Source organism: Molossus molossus, unplaced genomic scaffold (genome assembly GCF_014108415.1).
Source record: "Molossus molossus isolate mMolMol1 unplaced genomic scaffold, mMolMol1.p scaffold_m16_p_22, whole genome shotgun sequence".
NCBI lineage: Eukaryota > Metazoa > Chordata > Mammalia > Chiroptera > Molossidae > Molossus > Molossus molossus.
Window position 1 is genome coordinate 35,406,802 of NW_023425358.1, and position 18,036 is coordinate 35,424,837.

At 57.3% G+C, this 18,036-nt stretch overlaps 1 protein-coding gene across 2 annotated transcripts in view; it reads right to left on the minus strand.

Moving 5' to 3' along the window:
• Positions 1-13,492, minus strand: part of PITPNM2 (phosphatidylinositol transfer protein membrane associated 2) — a 38,908-nt gene extending 25,416 nt beyond the window's left edge. Inside the window, exons 1-4 of one of the 2 annotated variants that reach the window (XM_036276573.1) lie at positions 13,389-13,492; positions 11,392-11,486; positions 11,076-11,203; positions 6,049-6,221 (exon numbers count right to left, since the gene is read on the minus strand). In XM_036276573.1, coding sequence (XP_036132466.1) covers positions 6,049-6,126 — 78 coding nt within the window. In that variant the 5' untranslated portion in view covers positions 6,127-6,221; positions 11,076-11,203; positions 11,392-11,486; positions 13,389-13,492. The remainder of the gene's footprint in view (positions 1-6,048; positions 6,222-11,075; positions 11,204-11,391; positions 11,487-13,388) is intronic. The other variant, XM_036276574.1, reaches the window with a different exon arrangement.
• Between the last annotated feature and the right edge of the window lie 4,544 nt (positions 13,493-18,036).

Sequence of the window (18,036 nt, forward strand, 5' to 3'; positions counted from 1 at the left end):
CCCAGTGGCTCTGCTGTAGTAGAAATGGAAAAACTCATCCTAAAATTCATAGGAAATTGGGAGAGATCTTAAATAAGCAAACTATCTTTTTTCTTTTTTTAATCCTCACTCGAGGACATTTTTACATTGATCTTCAGATGGCGTGGGAGGGAAAGAGGGAGGAAGGGAGAGAGAGAAACATCGAGTGGCTGCCACCCACATGACCCCAACCGGGGCTGGGGACGAACTGCAACCGAGGTATGTGCCCTTAGTGGGAACCGAACCCAGGACTCTCCGGTCTGCAGGCCGACGCTCCAACCGCTGAGCCAAACCGGCCAGGGTGTAAGCAAACAATCTCAAAAACAAAACAGAGTTGGAAAACTCACACTTTGCTATGCCAAAGCTGACTATAAAAATACAGCGGTCAGACAAGGCAGCATCGGTACAGGACGGGGGGGCTAGCCAACAGAGTCAGAAGCCCAGAAGAAAACCCAAGCATCCATATCTGTACGCTGCATACGTGAATTCCCGGCAAGGCTGCCAAGACCCTTTACTAGGGAAGAACGTCTTTACGACAACGGTGCCAGACAACAGGCTGTCCACCTGCGAAAGAACGATCTTGGCCCCTACCTCACACCACATATAAAAAGATGGACTCAAATGGATCAAAGACCCAAATGTAAGAGTCAAAATTATAAAAGTCTAGAGGAAAACAGGGACCAGCCTTCACGACCTTAGATCTGACAGTGGTTTTCTTAAATATGATACCGGAAGCACAAGCAACTGAAGCAAAAAACAGTTTATAAAATGACTTCAGCCCGGCTGGCCGGTGTGGCTCAGTGGACGGAGCGTCGTCCCACAGACCAAGAGGTCCCGGTTTGATACCCGGTCAGGGCACGTGCCCGGGTGGCGAGCTCGAGCCCCAGTGGGGGGCGTGCAGGAGGCAGCCAATCGATGTTTCTCTCTGACATTAATGTTTCTATTTCTCTCTCCCTTCCTCTCCCTCTAAAAAAATCAATTAAAAAATATTAAAATGGACTTCATCAAACATTTAAAACTTTTGTGTACCACAAAGAAAGCTAAAGGACAGCCCACAGAATGGGAGAAGATTTTTGTAAATAATACAGCTGGTAAGGGGTTTGTATCCAAAATACATAAAGAACTCTTATAAGTCAAGAATAAAGCTGCAAATGAACCCATTCAAACGTGGGGAAAGGGCTTGAGGTATACCTAAAAAGGTATACAAAGGGCCAACAAGCACATGAAAAGACATTCCACCTCCTTAGTTATTAGGAAGATGCCAATCAAATCCACACCGGGACCCCACTTCGCACCCATTCAGATGGCTAAAACGGCAGTGCACGGTGTCTGTTGGCGAGGACGTGGGGAAACTGGAACCGTCATGCATTGCTGGTGGGAATGCAAACGGTTCGGTCGTGGAAGACAGCCACGGCAGCTCTGCAAAAAAACTGGACACAGAGTGACCCCATGACTCAGCAACATGACTCAGCAGCTCCGCTCCTAGGTACAGACATCCAGGAAAACGAAGACACACATCGACACACGAACTGGTACACGCGTGTTCGTAGCAGCACTATTCACAGCAGCCAGAAGGTGGAACCAACCCACATCTCCACGAACGGGCAAACGGAGAAACAAATTAAATCCACACCACGGAACAGGATTCACCCACGAAACCGCAGCGCTGACCCCTGCTGTGACGTGGATGAGCCCGGAGAACAGCATGGGGAGTGGCAGAAGCCAGACACAGGTTCTGTACCATCCGACTGATGTGAAACGTCCAGAACAGGCCAATCCACAGAGTCAGAAAGCAGACTGATTACCGGCTGCCCAGGGGTGGGGGTGGGGCGAGGAATGGAAACATCACTTTTTTTATATATATATAGATTTTTATATAAATATATATATTTTTTTCTTTATTGATTTTAGAGAGAGAGGAAGGGAGAGGGAGAGAGAGATAGAAACATTGATGAGAGGGAACATCGATGGGCTGACTCCTGCATGCCCCTCACTGGGAATCACACCCACAACCTGGGCATGTGCCCTGACCAGGAATTGAACCGGCAACCTCTTGGCGCAGGGTCAACACTCAACCGCTGAGCTACACGGGCCTGGCAAAAACAACTTCTTTATGAGGAGGTGAAAATGTTCTCAACCTGACTGTGGTTCCGTAACTCCATGGACAGACTAAAAACCACTAAACTGTACACCTTAAACGTGCGAATTGTGAGGTGTGTGACTTACATCTCCATCAAGCGCGTATAAAACAAAACACACAAGCACAAACACCGACCCTGCCTCTCCCACTGTCGGATTTCAGAAAGTTCGAGCGTGGGAGTGGAGCGGGACCTCGGAGCCGCCGCCTGGGCAGCATGAAGCCCGGGCCACCTCTGAGTCTCTCTGCTACACACGTCCTTCCCCGCGTCCAAAAGCTCAGGTTTCTGCTGATGCAGAAAACCTCACCGAGGAGATGCTGGTGACTTTAAGCCTAGCATCTGTTTCCATGGTGATGTGACAGCACCGCCAAGGCCACCTCCGGTCAGCTCCCTGGACGACAGGTGCGCACGCTCACATCCCCCCCCCCCGCAAGTGCACACACCTATGCACACACATGTGTGCATGCACACGGGTACCCCAGGCAGCACTGCCTGTCCCCTGGGGCACAACACTCTCGGGGGCACACATGCCCAGGGCAGGGCCTGACCTGTGGCCCTTGCCCACTTTGCCAGCCCAGGCAGGCTGGAGAGCCCTGCCCTCTCCCTCCTTGGAACCTGAGGTCGTGCGGGAGGGGCCTGAGCCACTTGGGCCTGGTGCAGGCAAAGTGCAGAGCTGATGAGCCCCGGATCCTTCAGAAACTAGAGGCTCCGGGGTAGGTGGGCTGATGAAGGGGGTGGGGGTGGGGCAAAGAGCAAGAAACCCCAAGGCACCAGCCCTCAGAGCTGTCCAGGGTCCTGGCCCAGTGCCTCAGATGGTCTGCTTTGAGCTAAGCACTCGCTGGGCCTCTTCTAGACAGAAGGCTCTCTCCCAGCCAGGCCAACTTTGTGTGTTTTAAAAACCTTCAAAAGTAGCCCTGGCCGGTTTGGCTCAGCGGTTAGAGCATCGGCCCGCGGACCAGAGTTGTGGGTTTGATCCCAGTCAAGGGCACGTACTTCAGTTGCAGTTCATCCCCGGCCCTGGTCGGGGTTGTAAGGGAGGCAACCAGTTGTTGTCTCCTCTCTCTCTCTCTCTCTCTCTCTCTCTCTCTCTCTCTCTCTCTCTCTTCCTCCCACTCTGAAAATAAATGGAAAAATATCCTCGGCTCAGGATTAAAAAATAATAATAAAAACCTTTAACACATACACTGCACACTCGTCAGGCATGGTACGAGGCGAGGGACACGTGAACTCACCCCATCTTGTTCCCAACCACCCGGAGGAGGCAGCTGGCTCAGAGGGTGGACCGTAAGCGAAACTAGTGGGAAATGAACGAAGGTCTTGCTCTTCTTCCCCCCAACATGCAGCTGCCTTCCTTGGAGTCTGTCCATCTCCTAAAGCCCGCGACGCCCGTCCCCTGGACCCTGCTGCTCCCAAAGACAGGAGCGTGTACACCGCTCAGCCCACGGACACATCTGTAGGGCAGGGAGCGCTCCCCATGCATCTCTGTCACCCAGCCCTCGGCCCAGGCCGGGCACAGAAGAGTCTGGTGAATTGAACCTATTAACAGCTCCACTGAGGTCTGACTGATGAAGGTTAGCACCCACGAAACCGTCACACACTGGAGATAATGCGCTCGTCTGTCCCCCACACGGCGGATGGAGACCCTGGGAACTCGGGGCCAGATAGAGGTGAGACCAACGTGGGCTCAGGAGGGGGCGTCGGCCCGAGAGGGGGAGTCACACGGGCAGCCCTGGCCCTAGGAGGCATCTCCTGGGAGACCATGGAGGGCTTATATTCATTGGAGGCACAGAGATAGATGCTTAAAAAAATACTTCAAGCCCTGGCTGGTTTGGCTCAGCGGTTAGAGCGTCGGCCTGCAGTCCTGAGAGACCCGGGTTCGGTTCCCGCTAAGGGCATGTACCTCGGTTGCAGTTTGTCCCCGGCCCTGGTTGGGTCGTGTGGGTGGCAACCACTTGATGTGTCCCTTTCACGTCAATGTTTCTCTCTCTCTCTCTCCCTCCCACACTCTATCTGAACAAAAAATAGAAAAAATGTCCTCGGGTGAGGATAAAAAAAAAAAACAAAAAAACCTCAAAAGTGAGCGAAGAGGGTGGGTGTTTCTGAGGGGCCCAGAAGGGATCAATGTCTGAAAGAGCTTCGGAGACTCTGGCAGCCCCTGAGATCTGGGTCCAGCAGGGCAGGTGGCGGGGGGGGGGGGAGGGGGGCTGCCGCTGTGGTTGGGGGCTCCCTTGGCTCGGGCGGGAACTACAGAGCCACGGGACCAACAGCTGCTGTGGCGGACCAGCCTGGCCCTGGAACAGGCCGAGCGATTTCCGGGGGCTCAGAGCCGGGCGGCTGCTCTCGAGGAATAATTACGGGGTAAGTGGCTCAGGAGGGAATTGAGTGGCGCTTCTGAAGCAGCTTGGAGCGAACAGCCCCCCAGAGAGGCTGAGTTTGCCTCTGTTCTCGTCCCAATCAAGCGTCCCTCGTGGGGAGCCGGCTCAGACTCGCGGCTTCACCCCGCTCCTCTCAGGAGGAGGCTGGGGGCCGAGACCTGCAGGGAGCCCGGGCTCTGCAGGGCCCTCGTAACTACCGCCCCGGATCTGCGTGAAGGGTGGGAGCCGCCCAGCAAGCCCAGGGAGGCCCCGCCGGCCTGGGCTCTCCCTGCTCCGAAGGCCCTGCACGATCGCTCTGTGACTGGGGGCGCAGCGTGGCCAGAGACTGGGCTGAAGCATCCGCAGGCCCGGGGGAGCCAGAGCCGGGCCCAGAGCAGGTTTATAGTCAGACCCTCAAGTAGGAGGGCAGCTGCCAGGCTGGGCGAGGGGCCGGGGCACCAAGAATGAGCAAGAGGCTAGCAGGGACGCTGGGACCCCAGACAGTGAGCACTGTGGCCGCGTCTGGGCCACGAGCCGCGGGATCCTGGGCTCCAGGTCCTGCATTCCAGGTTGGCCAGGCCCTCGTCAGGGAGGCCAGCCATGTCTGGGGTGGGGTGGCACTCTCTGGCTTGCCACAGGAAGCTGTCACCTTCATACTCACACGTGACTTAAATCAGCCATGTAGCCATCGCCGCGGTTTCGCGGGAAGCCTAGGGTGGTACGAAAACGTGGACCTGGGAGGCGGGAGGCCGGCTGTGTGACCCTGGGCAAGTCACTCAATGTCTCGGGGCCTCGTACCTTCCCGTCTGTTAAATGGGTTGTTATGGACTGAATTTCTGGGTCCCACCCCCTCAACTTCATATGCTGAAGCCTAATCCCCAGTGTGAAGGTATGAAGGGGTCAGGCCTTAGGGAGGTGATCCGATCATAGGGGTGGCATCCCCATGATGGGATTAGCACTCTCCTAAATTTTTTTTCTTGATTTTCAAGAGAGAGGAAGGGAGCGGGAGAGAGAGAGAGAGAAACATTGATGAGCGAGAACATCGACTGGCCGCCTCCTGCATGCCCCCCACTGGGGATCGGGCCCACAACCTGGGCATGTGCCTTGACCGGGAATCGAACCAGCGACCTCCCAGTGCATGGGTCGACGCTCAACCACTGAGCCACACCGGCCGGGCAGATTAGGGCTCTTATAAACGAGGCCCCAGAGAGCCCCTCCGCCCTCTGCCCTGAAGGTGCAGCAAGAAGGTGGCATCTGTCAGCACCTTGACCGTGGACTTCCCAGCCCCCAGAACTGTGGGAAATGAGCACCCCAGTCTGGGGTATCCTGCTCCAGGGGCCGAGCCGACTAAGCACGAGGATGGTCCCCGGTCACCGAGATGATGGGTGTTAAATGCCGAGAGGACGGTGCTGGGGGGATCGTCACCGTCACAGACGGTGGAGTGCCGTGTGGGCCTGGCGCCGTGCTTGCCAGCCAGCCCGTGACCGGCAGCCCAGTGGACAGACACTGTCCAGTCCCACCACGCCGCCCAGTCCCACCTGTATCATGTAGAGCTGAGCGATGCGGTACTCCTCCACGGTCATCGGCAGAGGGATCCGATACTCCTTTATAATCATCTTGGAGTCCGAGCCTTCCCGTTGATGGGAACTGCGCGCTGGGACGTCTAGGTGACGCTCCTTAAACAACCATGACAAAATTCACCAAAGGACCCCTGGGGGAGAGAGAGGACAGGAAGGTCACTTTGTGCAAAGGCTGCGGGGATGAGAACACGGAGGAAGGGCCTGCTCCGGACCTGAGGCTGGCGTTCTGGTCTGGGCTCTGCCATGAGCCCATGTAACCTTGAACAGGTCCCCTCCACCCCTCCCCCAGCCTCCATTTTCTTTCTTTCTTATTATTTTTCTATTTTTATCCTCACCCAAGGACATTTTTGCTTTTATCTTCAGATAGAGCGAAAGGGAGAGAGGGAGGAAGAGAGAGGGAGAGAAACATCGATGTGAGAGAGAGACATCAACTGGCTGCCACCCACACAACCCCAACCGGGGCCGGGGATGAACCGCCACTGAGGTACGTGCCCTTAGCAGGAACTGAACCCAGGACTCTGGTCCATAGGCCGACGCTCTAACCACTGAGCAAAACTGGCCAGGGCAGTCTTTCTTATTATTTTTTTTAGAGAGAAGAAAGAAACATCGATGTGAGAGAGAAATCGATCAGTTGCCTCCCGTATGTGCCCCGACCAGAGATCAAACCCGCAACCTGGGTATGTGCCCTGACTGGGAATCGAACCCGCCACCTTTTGGTGTACAGGATGATGCTCCAATGAACGGAGCCACCCGGCCAGGGCCCCGGCCTCTGTTTACCTTGTGTGCTAAGCAGTCAGGGGTACGGGACATGCACAGGCTCTGACAGCCACAGGAAAACAGGGGGCTGTTATCCCACCAGCAGGGACGCAGGCGGACCCCAGCCCGCTGAGGAAAGCAGGCAGTGTGGCTTGTGTGTCTGTCTGCCGTCCCCTGAGTCCTCCTGCCCAGCAGCTGAACCCTCAGACAATCTCATTACGCTCATCCGGCCGCCTGGGCGCGCGGCAGACACACATTTCATCGCCGTCCCCGCTGCCGTCGGGATGGGTTGGACAGAATTATATTTTACTGCTCTGCACAGGACAGACTGGGGGGCCTGGCACGGCAGAGGGAAGAAGGAAAAATACAAGCCTGAGAGGCCCTTCCAAGAGGGAAGCCAGGCAGGGAGTCGTGACCAGGACACACACGCCCCACCCAGGAGCACGGCCCCACGGCCCCACGGCCTCACGGCCCCACCTCCAGCAGGACAGCGCTGGACGCTCCAGGGAGCCTCACCTGCGGCATCTGGCCCCGATCTCTACAAAGCCTTGGGCTCCAGAACCCCTGTATTCATGACCCTAGAAAGGACCCCAGGCCCATGTTCACCAGTGTCTCTGAGTGACACACCACGCCAGACTGGAGGCCACCTGGCCACCAGACAGACCCTGGGGGGCGGGACCAGCCCGGGATAAGGTGCAAGGCCTAGCTTCATCCTGCCTGTGTCAGGAGCCCTGGCCTGGACGTGGGGCGTGGGGGGTCACCCTTCTCGCCCTCAGGCAGCCTGTCCAGCCAGATCCCATGACGGGAAGAGCAAGGACAGGCCTGTCGCTGACCGAGAACACCTGGCACCGCCAAGGGAATCAAGGGCGGAAGGCCAAGGTCGTCAGAGACCCTCCGGGCATCATGGGGAGAAAGGCCACATCCGGGCAGCGGGACCAGCTTCCAGCTCGGAGGGGCGGGGTGGCCAGGCTGGAGCGGCTGCCGTGAACACGGCGGGTTACGGGGTCTGGCTCGGAAGGGCGGGCGGGCAGGCAGACGGCGCAGGCAGGACGGGCGGACGAGTCCTTGCAGCAGAGGCCGTGGCGAGACACCTTACCTGGGAGCGAAGCAAGGCAATGGTTCACAGAACCGAATCTGCGTTTCCACGACCAGCCGGGTTTCCCGTCACGGGTGGGAGTCGGGAGGGAGGCTGTGCGGGGACAACGCGGATGGAACGGGGACAACGTGGATGGAACATGCCCAGACACAATTCAGCTGCATTCTGCCCTTTGCGTCTGGAGCTACTCCAGGCGGGCCGGGGAGGGTGGGGGACTCCCTACACACCCGCGGCTGGGGAGGCGGCTGGCGGGGAGCTGGGGCACCTGGAACGCCCCTCTGGCTTCCTGAGGTCTCTCCTCCACTCTCCCCAGGAAAGCCCCCTCCCTCTGCCGCCTGCTTCCCAAACCCGCTGGTCCCCATCAGGGGCCGGAGAGGGTAACAGTCAAAGAACTCCCTCCCCCGTCTAGGAAGGCAGCTCTGGATGCACGGAGAGGGCCGAGGGCCGAGGGCAGTGGGGGAGGAAAGGGGCAGTTCTCTGAGCCCCAGGGCCCAGCTGCTGGCCTGGGTGGGGAGGGAGTGTGTGTGAAGTTAACACAACCGCTGCCTCTCTGTCCCGAGGGTCAAAGCAGGAGTAGGACCAGCCCCCCAGAAAGTCTGAGCTGGAAGGAGCTTGGCGGGGGTTAGGGGGCTGCCCCGAGTAGTTTCTTTCTGTTAGACACTGGACTTCCACCAAGGGGACCCCGCTCCAGTCCAAACATCAATCTACGAACGGGGCGTACACCTGGGATTTCGCAGGTGGGACCAGCTGGAGGTCCTGGCACCCCCCTCACATCCTGCACCCCCTTGAGAGGAGGACAAAGTCCTGGGCGCCCTGGCAAGCCACTGACATTGCAGGGTAGGCACTAAATCTCACGGTGGATGCCCGGGGTGCCAAGTTGGGAAGGACGGCCAAGCCACTGCGGGACTCGTCAGACCCGCGCGGGACAGTGGCCACCTGGGGGCACCGCAGTCTGCACTGCCCTGCAGGACTGGGGCCGCGCGGTGGGGGCAGGACCCCTAGGAAATGCTCGTAACACCCCAACCCAAACAGCACGGGGGAGGGTGGAGGGGGGCGTTTTGTGGCCTGGCACAGGGAGCAAAGCAGACTCCGTGAGGGCTGGCGTCCTGCTCAAGAACCCAGGGGGACGGGCACCCTGACTTTATGACTCTTACACCGTCCTCGGCTTGCCAGCTCGGGCCTGGATTCTCAGGCAAAGGGGAGCGGAGATTTGCATGGAGGACATTAACACTGAGACCCAGACTCGCCAGGTCCCCTCTGGGGACCCTGCTGGGCACCCTACTACGAGCATCACCATGCTGGCCTTCGGGGGGCGCTCCCCACACCTAACACTGAGTACACCCCAAACAAGGCCGCGCCATTCCAACAAACACCACCGGACGCTTAGCCGTGACGACAGAAACAGAGGGACCTTGGCCGGCAGTCGGTTCCAAACTGTGGCTCACACAGCTGTCACCTGGGGCGTGTCCAGGGGACTTCTGTTCACGCTCCTGGTCACCTCCCCTGGGCGCTACCATCTCGGCGGCGGCACCCAGATCATTCTGTCAGCAGAACCTTCGTCCACTCCCCCAAGGTCCTGCGTCCGGGGCTCCCAGGAGCAGCAGGCCTCAGGAATGAGCACCCCTTTGGGGGAGAGTGCTTCTGAGGCACAGGAGGGGCAGCCCCCAGGGCTTGGCTGCTGGCTGTCCCTGAGCATCGCGGGTCCTCCTTCCCTGGGAAACGGCATCTGCAGGGCACCCGAGGGAGTAAGCGGTAGAACTGGGATCGTCACCAAAACTGGGGATGGCCCCTATCATGCTAATGACAGCATGATAATGACAGATACTAAACACTGGGGACAGTCCCAGCTTCTCGGGCCAGCCTGGGCTCCAGGTTTTGACCGCACGCCTGGATGGGCAGCACCCAGTAACCCTGCCACACTGACCCAGTCCCTGGACCCCACACTGCCTACTTCCCACCCTCCCCTGATCTCCTTTTGCTTTCTTCCCTAAAATTCCCACAGTCAAATCCACCACCTACCTGCACCGGCCACTCCCGGCACAACACAGGAACAGGCTGGCCGCCTGGGAGGAGGCTGACCTGCCGATCGCTCCACCTCCTGTGCACTGGGTTCCATTCTCGTTATTCTAGAACCTTCTCTGGCCGTTAACGCTCCCCCATCAGTTCCTGTCCCTCTGGGGAAGCCCCACCCCCACCCATCAGCATGCAAACTCAGTAATAGCTTGGCTCTTCACAAACACCCAAAACCGACACCTCTCACAAGCTCTTTATTTTTTAAGCTCACTTTTTTAAATGAATTGACACTTAACATTACATGCGTTTCAGGTGTACTACATAATGATTTGACCCCCCTCCCCAACCCTACCTCCCTCTTGGTACCACCCCATTTCTCTGTTCCCCTTAAGGGTTTGCCAACCTCTCTCAACCCACCACTCTGGTGAAATGCCACCGGCCACGGGTGGCCTCTGCGTGGCTAAGCGGGGGGCCCCGTTCTCAGTCTTCGTATCCAGTAACCCCCCCCCGTTTCACACACACTGGTCAGCAGACAGCACAGTCTGGACGGGGCTCTCCTGTGTGCTCAGCCCACCCCCAGCAAACCTCCGCCCGAGCCGACTGCGTACAAGATTCTAGCACCGAGCTCCGAGCAGCCTGTCCTGGGCCTATCAGCCGTCTGCTGCAAATTACGATATTTTTGTTGTTGCAAAATATGCAACAAAAGGCTGGTCTTGTGCGGCTTGTGAGTAGCCCTGTGAGACTGACCTCAGATCTAGAAGGGCACGAGACCCATGTTGGGGTTTCAGGAGACAGTGTCCCTAGCCCTGTCCCCTTTCACCCACCCTACTCATGGTACCCCAAGCCTCTGCATCCCCAGGGTTCCTTCTGCAAAAGCTACAGCCCAACGGGCCTGGGCCCAGCACGTTCTGGCTGTCAGAGTGGAGCATTAAACCCTTTAGCTTGTAGAAATTGCCCACAGTGCCCTGTAGTGCCCATACAACCAAGGTCCCCAAACTTGCAGGACCCCAGCAACCAATAGGTGTGTTCTCGAAAGATCCAGACCCAAACCCCAGAGCTCTCCCTTTGGGGAGCACACCCAGGCCTCTCCCTCCCCCTCTGCTTCCCCCGGGCACCTTACCTTTGTGGTCCTCTCTCCTGAGCTCCACGGGCCCTTCTTTTGCTTCTGTGACTTGTCTCCTGAGCCCATGCAGCCCAGCTGGCTCACTTCTACCACCTCTGAACTTTCTAAACAAACTTTCTCTTATACTTTGAAAAAAAAGAAAGAAAGATACTGGCTCAGAGCAACTGAGAGGCCACGGCCTTCGCCCCGCATCTCCCTGCACCCCGGGAGGAGGGCGCAGAAGGAAACGCACGGTCCGCCCTGTCCTGCCTCCCCCGGGGCCCTCCCAGGGTCTCCCACAGCCGACACCCGATGCCCGACTGGAGAACCAGACCTTCTGCTCGCCCCTCTGGCTTATAAATCCCTGCAATCACTTCACATACGCAGGCGACATGAATAAATTATGAGCTCCTCAATCCTCACAACAGCCTGGAGGGAGATATACGGCCCCCACTTATCTATCTGTTTGTTTTATTGAGATGTAATTCACACACCGTGCAGTTCACCCTCTAAAAGTGTACAATTCAACGGTTTCCATATATCCACAGAGCTGGGTAACCACCACCACTGTCTGATTCCAGAACATTTTCTCCCCCCAAGAGGAAATCCCCATACTCCTGGGCACACGCGCTCTGTTCCCACACCCCACACTCCGGGGGCCCCCGACATCCATTCATCTGCTTTCGGTCTCTGAATTTGCCTCTTCTGGAGATTTTATCTACATGGAATCATCAATTATATGTCCTTGGTGTCCGGCTTCTTTCACTCGGTCTCATATTTTCAAGGTTCATCCGCGTTGTAACGTGTCAGGCCCTCCTTGCTTTGTACGGCTGAACAATGTTCTACTGCGTGGCTGTGACGTCCATTTTTTACACTGATTTTATTATTATTATTATTTTTTATCCTCACCCGAGGACATGCTTCCATTTTTTGTTCGGATAGAGTGGGAGGGAGAGAGAGGAAGAGAGAGAGAGAAACATCGATGTGAAAGGGACACATCGAGTGGCTGCCACCTGCATGACCAACTAGGGCCGGGGACAAACTGTAACTGAGGTACATGCCCTTAGCGGAACCAAACCGGAGTCTCTCTGGACCGCAGGCCGATGCTCTAACTGCCGAGCCAAAATGGACAGGGCTACACTGATTTTAGAGAGAGAAAGGAAGGAAGGGAGAGAGAGAGAGAGAGAGAGAGAAACATGGATTTGTTGTTCCACTTACTTATGTATTCACAGTATGTCCTCTGACCGGGGACTCAACCTGAAACCTTGGTGCATCAGGAGGGTGCTCTAATCAACTGAGCTACCCGGCCAGGGCCTATCACACCCAGTTTTGTTTGTTTATTTATTTATGTATTTATTTATTTATTTACTCGCTCTTCACCCGAAGATATTTTTCTATTTATCTTCAGATAGAGTGGGAGGGAGAGAGAGGGAAAGAGAGAGAAACATTGAGGTGAGAGGGACACATCGACTGGTTGCCTCCCACATGACCCGACCGGGGCTGGGGACAAACCGCAACCAAGGCATGTGCCCTTGGCCGGAATCAAACCCGCTCTAACCACCCTGCTAAACCGGCCAGGGCTACACCCATGTTTACAGCGGAGGAAACCGCGTCACTAAGGTACCTCACCCCCCGTCACTCAGTAAATGTTGGAATCAGATTTACCTTCTGCGGCCAGAAAAGAAAGCGCTTAAGAACTGAAAATCATCGTCTAAGTGTGTATCAGTCTACACGAACCTATACCCCAAGCATTGATCACAGAATTCTGTGGTTTACAAATGCTCTTAGCTTCGAACGCTTGCTCCCCCAGATCAATCCTACAAGGTAGCACAGGCAAGTGTGTCCATTTGGGGAAGAAATAAACAATGTAAGTGGTGTATTCAAGGCTGGAGAGACGCACGGATGGATAAATGGCAGCGGCACCCAAATCCGGATAGAACGTGAGCCCACGGGGCCGCGTCAACGCTTGCCACAAGGAGGCGTGGTCTGGAGAAGTAATTTTTGTTTTTCACTTTCAGATGATTTGGCAGTGAGTGTGAACACTACTTGGAACAGAGGGACAGCCCCATATAAACCCCCTCCAAGAGTAATTTCTTGGTTTTATCCTAATGTTTCCCACTGATCTTGGAAATAAAGGTTGATAGATACTCCTTTCAAAAGAGCGACTCCCGGGTCCAGCCCCAATCGACTGCATTACCGAAGGAGGAGGCTGTATTTTAACCCGTTCCCTGAGGGACTCGTCGGAACAGGAAAGTACGTCGAGGCTAAAATCTCAGCTCCATAACCAGGCCAGTAAGGTCCTTAAATTCTAGTCTCAACAAGAAATCTTACACAGGGTGCCCCTCTGAACCGCTTGTATCCAACGGTGTTTACTAAGCCCAATGTCGGGCTCTGTGCGCGTGCTGGGAGTCCAGGGAACCAAGACAGAGTCCTCGGTGCCTGTGGGCTCCTGGGGAAGACAGGCATTGCGAGAGCCGTCGAAGACCTGATGGGGAAGAATACCCAGCCTTAAAAATGATGGGGATTCAGCCCTGGCCGGTTTGGCTCAGCGGTTAGAGTGTAGGCCCATGGACCAATGAGCTGTGGGTTCGATTCCAGTCAAGGTCACGTGCCTCGGTTGTGGTTTGTCCCCGGCCCTGGTCAGGCTCGTACGGGAGGCAGCCCGTCGATGTGTCCCTCTCACATCGATCTTTCTCTCTCCCTCCCTCCCTCCCCCTCTCTCTGAAGACAAATAGAAAAAATATCCTCGGGTGAGGAATTTTAAAAAAAAGGGCGGAGACTCTGGCCTCTGGGCCCTGCCTGCCTATCTCACGACACGCTCACCGCCTGGGCCGCTGCCTTTTCTGGGAACGCGCCAGGCTGGTTGGCGATTCCAGGCTGCTGCAGTGCCTGCTGCACACCCAGCCCCCGGCCTTGGCACAGCTGGCTCCTTGTCGCAATCCAGGCCCCCGTCCAGATGCCACACACGCCCCCTCTGTGGGGCCTGCCCACTGCTTGGCTCGAGCCTCTGCAAAGGGCTGAGGTCCTCGCCTGCCCGTCTGCGCTCTCAGCAGGTGCTGGGGGGCGGGGCTCGGGCACTTAGTAGGGACTCAGGAAGGTCAGCTTGGCAAGGGATCCCCAAACCACCACCAGGCAGATGCTGCCACCGAGCAGCCAAAGTGCCGCTGCCAGACTGCGCCGCCGGCTGCCCCTCAGCCGCAGAGGGTCCGCCAGGAACAGCTCACCTTCCCCGCCGCGTCCCCAGAATCACCCACCGGCTTCTCCACCGCGGCTGTGACTCAGACTGTTCCGGAGCCAGGCCCGCCTTCCCGAGTGTGCGCAGGGGCATAAACCCCAGACAGACAGGCAGACAAAGTGTCCGTGTCCACCATTACCCACGGCAGGGCGGGGCCCCGAATGAGATAGGGCCCCGCGGGTGGCCCAGATAACCTTCCAGGGGCCGCCACCCCCTCTCAGATGCTCCCGATCTACAGTTTATCACCCTGGAAGCAGCCAGGGCAAGGCCTCAGGAGGAAAGAAGAGGGACCCAGTCACTTGACAAAGCCATAGTCAAGGGCAGAAGGCACTGCAGCACGCATGTTAGCGGCCGGAGGTCCACGGCCTGACCTACTGCGCCCTGGGGTGAGCGAGGTCCAGGTGTCTCAGGCTCCAACAACTGCGTCCGCATGTCCTACTCAGAAGGGAGCAAGCAGGACAAGCTGGGTCCTGGGCCAGAAGGCCTAGCTGGTGTCCTCAGGGGGTGGTGTGTATGCATGTGTGCACACACAAACTCGCATGTGTGCACACTCAAGCTCGCATGTCTGTACACACAAACTCCCATGTCTGCACACGCAAACTCCCATGTCTGCACACACAAACTCCCATGTCTGCACACGCAAGCTCGCATGTCTGCACACACAAACTCCCATGTCTGCACACGCAAACTCCCATGTCTGCACACGCAAGCTCGCATGTCTGCACACGCAAGCTCGCATGTCTGCACACACAAACTCCCATGTCTGCACACGCAAACTCCCATGTCTGCACACGCAAACTCCCATGTCTGCACACGCAAGCTCGCATGTCTGCACACGCAAGCTCGCACACGCAAGCTGTGCAGGTGAAGGGACCGGCCTGATTTGGGACAGCGTTTTCAACAGTCTCAAGGTCGATGCTGTCACCTGATCCTAGCATGAGGACCCCTCTGTTCTCAGGAACTGCCCATCGGCAACTCGTGGGTAGGAAGCACTGACCGAGGTTGGGCAGGAGTCCAGGTGAAGGGTTTGGCAGTCCAGGTGAAGGGTCCCTCAGCTGGGACCTAGGAGAAGAACCAGGATTCTTTGCTTTCTTTTTCTTTTTCTTTCTTTTTCTTTCTCGTCACCCGAGGACATTTTTGCATTTATCTTCATTCAGACAGAGCGGGAGGGAGAGAGGGAGGGAAACATCGACATGAGAGACACATTGACTGGCTGCCACCCACACAACCCCAATTGGGGCTGGGGACAAACTGCAACCGAGGTACGTGCCCTTAGCGGGAACTGAACCCGGGTCTCTCCGGACCGCAGCCCGATGTTCCAACCACTGAGCCAAACCGGCCAGGGCTCAGCCTTCTCTTCCCTTCTGCAAACTATTCCCCCTTCCTGCCTCCTTCTTTCAATTTTCAGTTCCAGAAAATTCCCCGCAATGATCTCTTCAAACTTGGCCTCTGGAGTATTTTTCTCGTTTCCTTCTGGAAATGTCCCTCCGTGAAGGTCCGCTGACCTGCTTCTCCACCTGTCTCGCCCTCTCTGTGGCTGCCCCGCCTTCCCAGCGCCACGTCCCGGGCGATTCCGTCAGCTCTGCCTTCTAGCTCCTTCCTTCAGCTCCGACTGTTCCAGAGAAACTCCGCGTGGTTCTCTCTCAAATCCGCTTCCCCACTGTCTAGGGCCTTGGCTTCCCCGCCAGTAGGTGCAGCTGGCCTTGTATTTGTTTACATGCAGCAAATGCAGTTCTCGCCGTGCGGTCAACGGTCCGGCTGCTCTGGAGGCCCGAGCGCCTCCTCTGCTCTTCTGCTCAGTTATTTTTGATTCTGAACCGCTCGTTTTTCGTGGAGGTTATTTGTAGAAATCCTGGGAGACTTCGGACAGGGTCTGTTTTTCCTGAGGAGAACTATATTTGCTTCGCCGCAGCCTGGGCTGCCCATCTGAGATCCCCTGAAGTCCCAGCTAGCGGCTCTTGGGACACCTTCCCCTTCTCCTGGTGTCCCTCCCAAATCGACAGTGAGCTGGTTTCCTGGGGCCGCTGTCACCAAGCACCTCTAACGGGGTGCTCCCGCACGGGGGGAGGGGGGCAAGGGCAGCCGCGTCCCCTCCATGTAGCTGAGCACCAGGGCAAGTCCTGGGTGGCACTCCGGTCACGGTGACATGAGCACCCCGGCAGGCCGCCTTCTCGCCGGAGTCGCCCGAGCCAGCGCAGACGGGACCTCTGTTCCTCAGCTCGGGCGGCCCGGCTCACCTTCCTTCGACCTCCTGCCCGCCCCTCACTGGCTGAGCGAACCTTTTTTCCCCGAAGGGCATAAAGATCAGTTTCACTCTGCCCCAAGGTCAAAACTGATTCCAGGTTCCCAATCTGTGGAGGTGATTTTCCTTTCTCTCGTCGTCCTGAAATCTCACAGGGGACCTTCTGAGACCACGTGGGGAGTCGATCGGGCGGGAAGGACGCGGCTGCTTGGGGGCGGAGGGCCGTGTCCCGGACATTCGCCACCCCTTCGTCGCGTGGAGACAGCCGTGAAATACGGGCACTTTCTGTAAATCTGGGGGGTCGCCCTGGGCTTCGAACCAACCTGCACCCACCTGCCTGGGGCCTGGAGTGACCTCCAGCGGTGCCACCACCAGCTCGGCCCGCCCAGCGCGCGCGGCGCCAGGCAGTGCGGTGCTGAGCAGATACAATACTTGGGCCGAAAATAGACCCAGCTCCCTGACATCGCGACGCAGCTTTGAAGGAACAGCAGGCTCCTGTGTACACAGCGTCCCGCTCTGCACGCCTGTTTGCAAATCATCACACAACGGCAGGCTCTGCTGAGACTCCCGTGTGTCTGAACCACTCCGAGGGGAGCGCAGGCTACGGGACCTTCTGATCAACTTCAAAACCAGACCCACCCCTGCAGCGGACCTGATGTGGGGACTCTCCTTCTGCTGGACTCCTTACCCCCCCCCATTCTGCTCCCCTCCCCCCAGGAAGCATCCAGGGCGGGGGACCTGGCGCCGGCGGCTCCCCAGGTGCCTCCTCCACAAGTGTCCCCAATACGCTCAATGCAATGACTTGAAGACAGACAGGCACACGTTTGTAAGATGTTCCTGGAAACCGCAAGCACAAAATGAAAAGAAACGGAGAGAAGGTAGACAGTGTCGCTTTCTAACTGTTCACAGCACCCCCCTCCCGTTCCCCCACTTCTGCTCCCAGGTCCTCCTGGCTCCTGGGACACTCCTCAGTCCAACCCCATCGCGCTTCCTTGAGTCAGTTCTGAGGGTCCCGGACGGAGTCCCGGAGCCTGGCCCCGAGGCCAGGGATCTGGTGGAGGGTTGGTGGAAAGAACAGCAGGCTGAGCCCGGCCGCCTGCGTGCGTCTCATAACTCTGGCCTCAGTTTACCCGTCTGGGAAGGAGCGCTCACACCTGAACTTTGCGGGAGCTCTCAGGCAGAGCTGGGACCCGAGTGGAGGCGTGGGGGCTGGTACCTCCGCTCACGTTGCCTGGGAGACAAACGGCGCTTCTATTTAGAGCGGCCCCAGAGAGCTCGTGCCAGCTCCTGCCGTGAGGGCTTCACTCGGGGTGCCTTCGGGGCCTGGGTCCCGTTCTCTGTGTCAGAACTCCTGACAACAGCAGGAGACTCGGGACCAGATCACCGCCTCCTTCCACCAGACCTAAAGTGGGCAAAAATCGAACTGCCCTGCCCTCCTCTTCCAGCAAGTCCCCCTGGGTTGACGGAACAAGGCACAGTCCTTCTGCCCTCTCCAGCCTGTG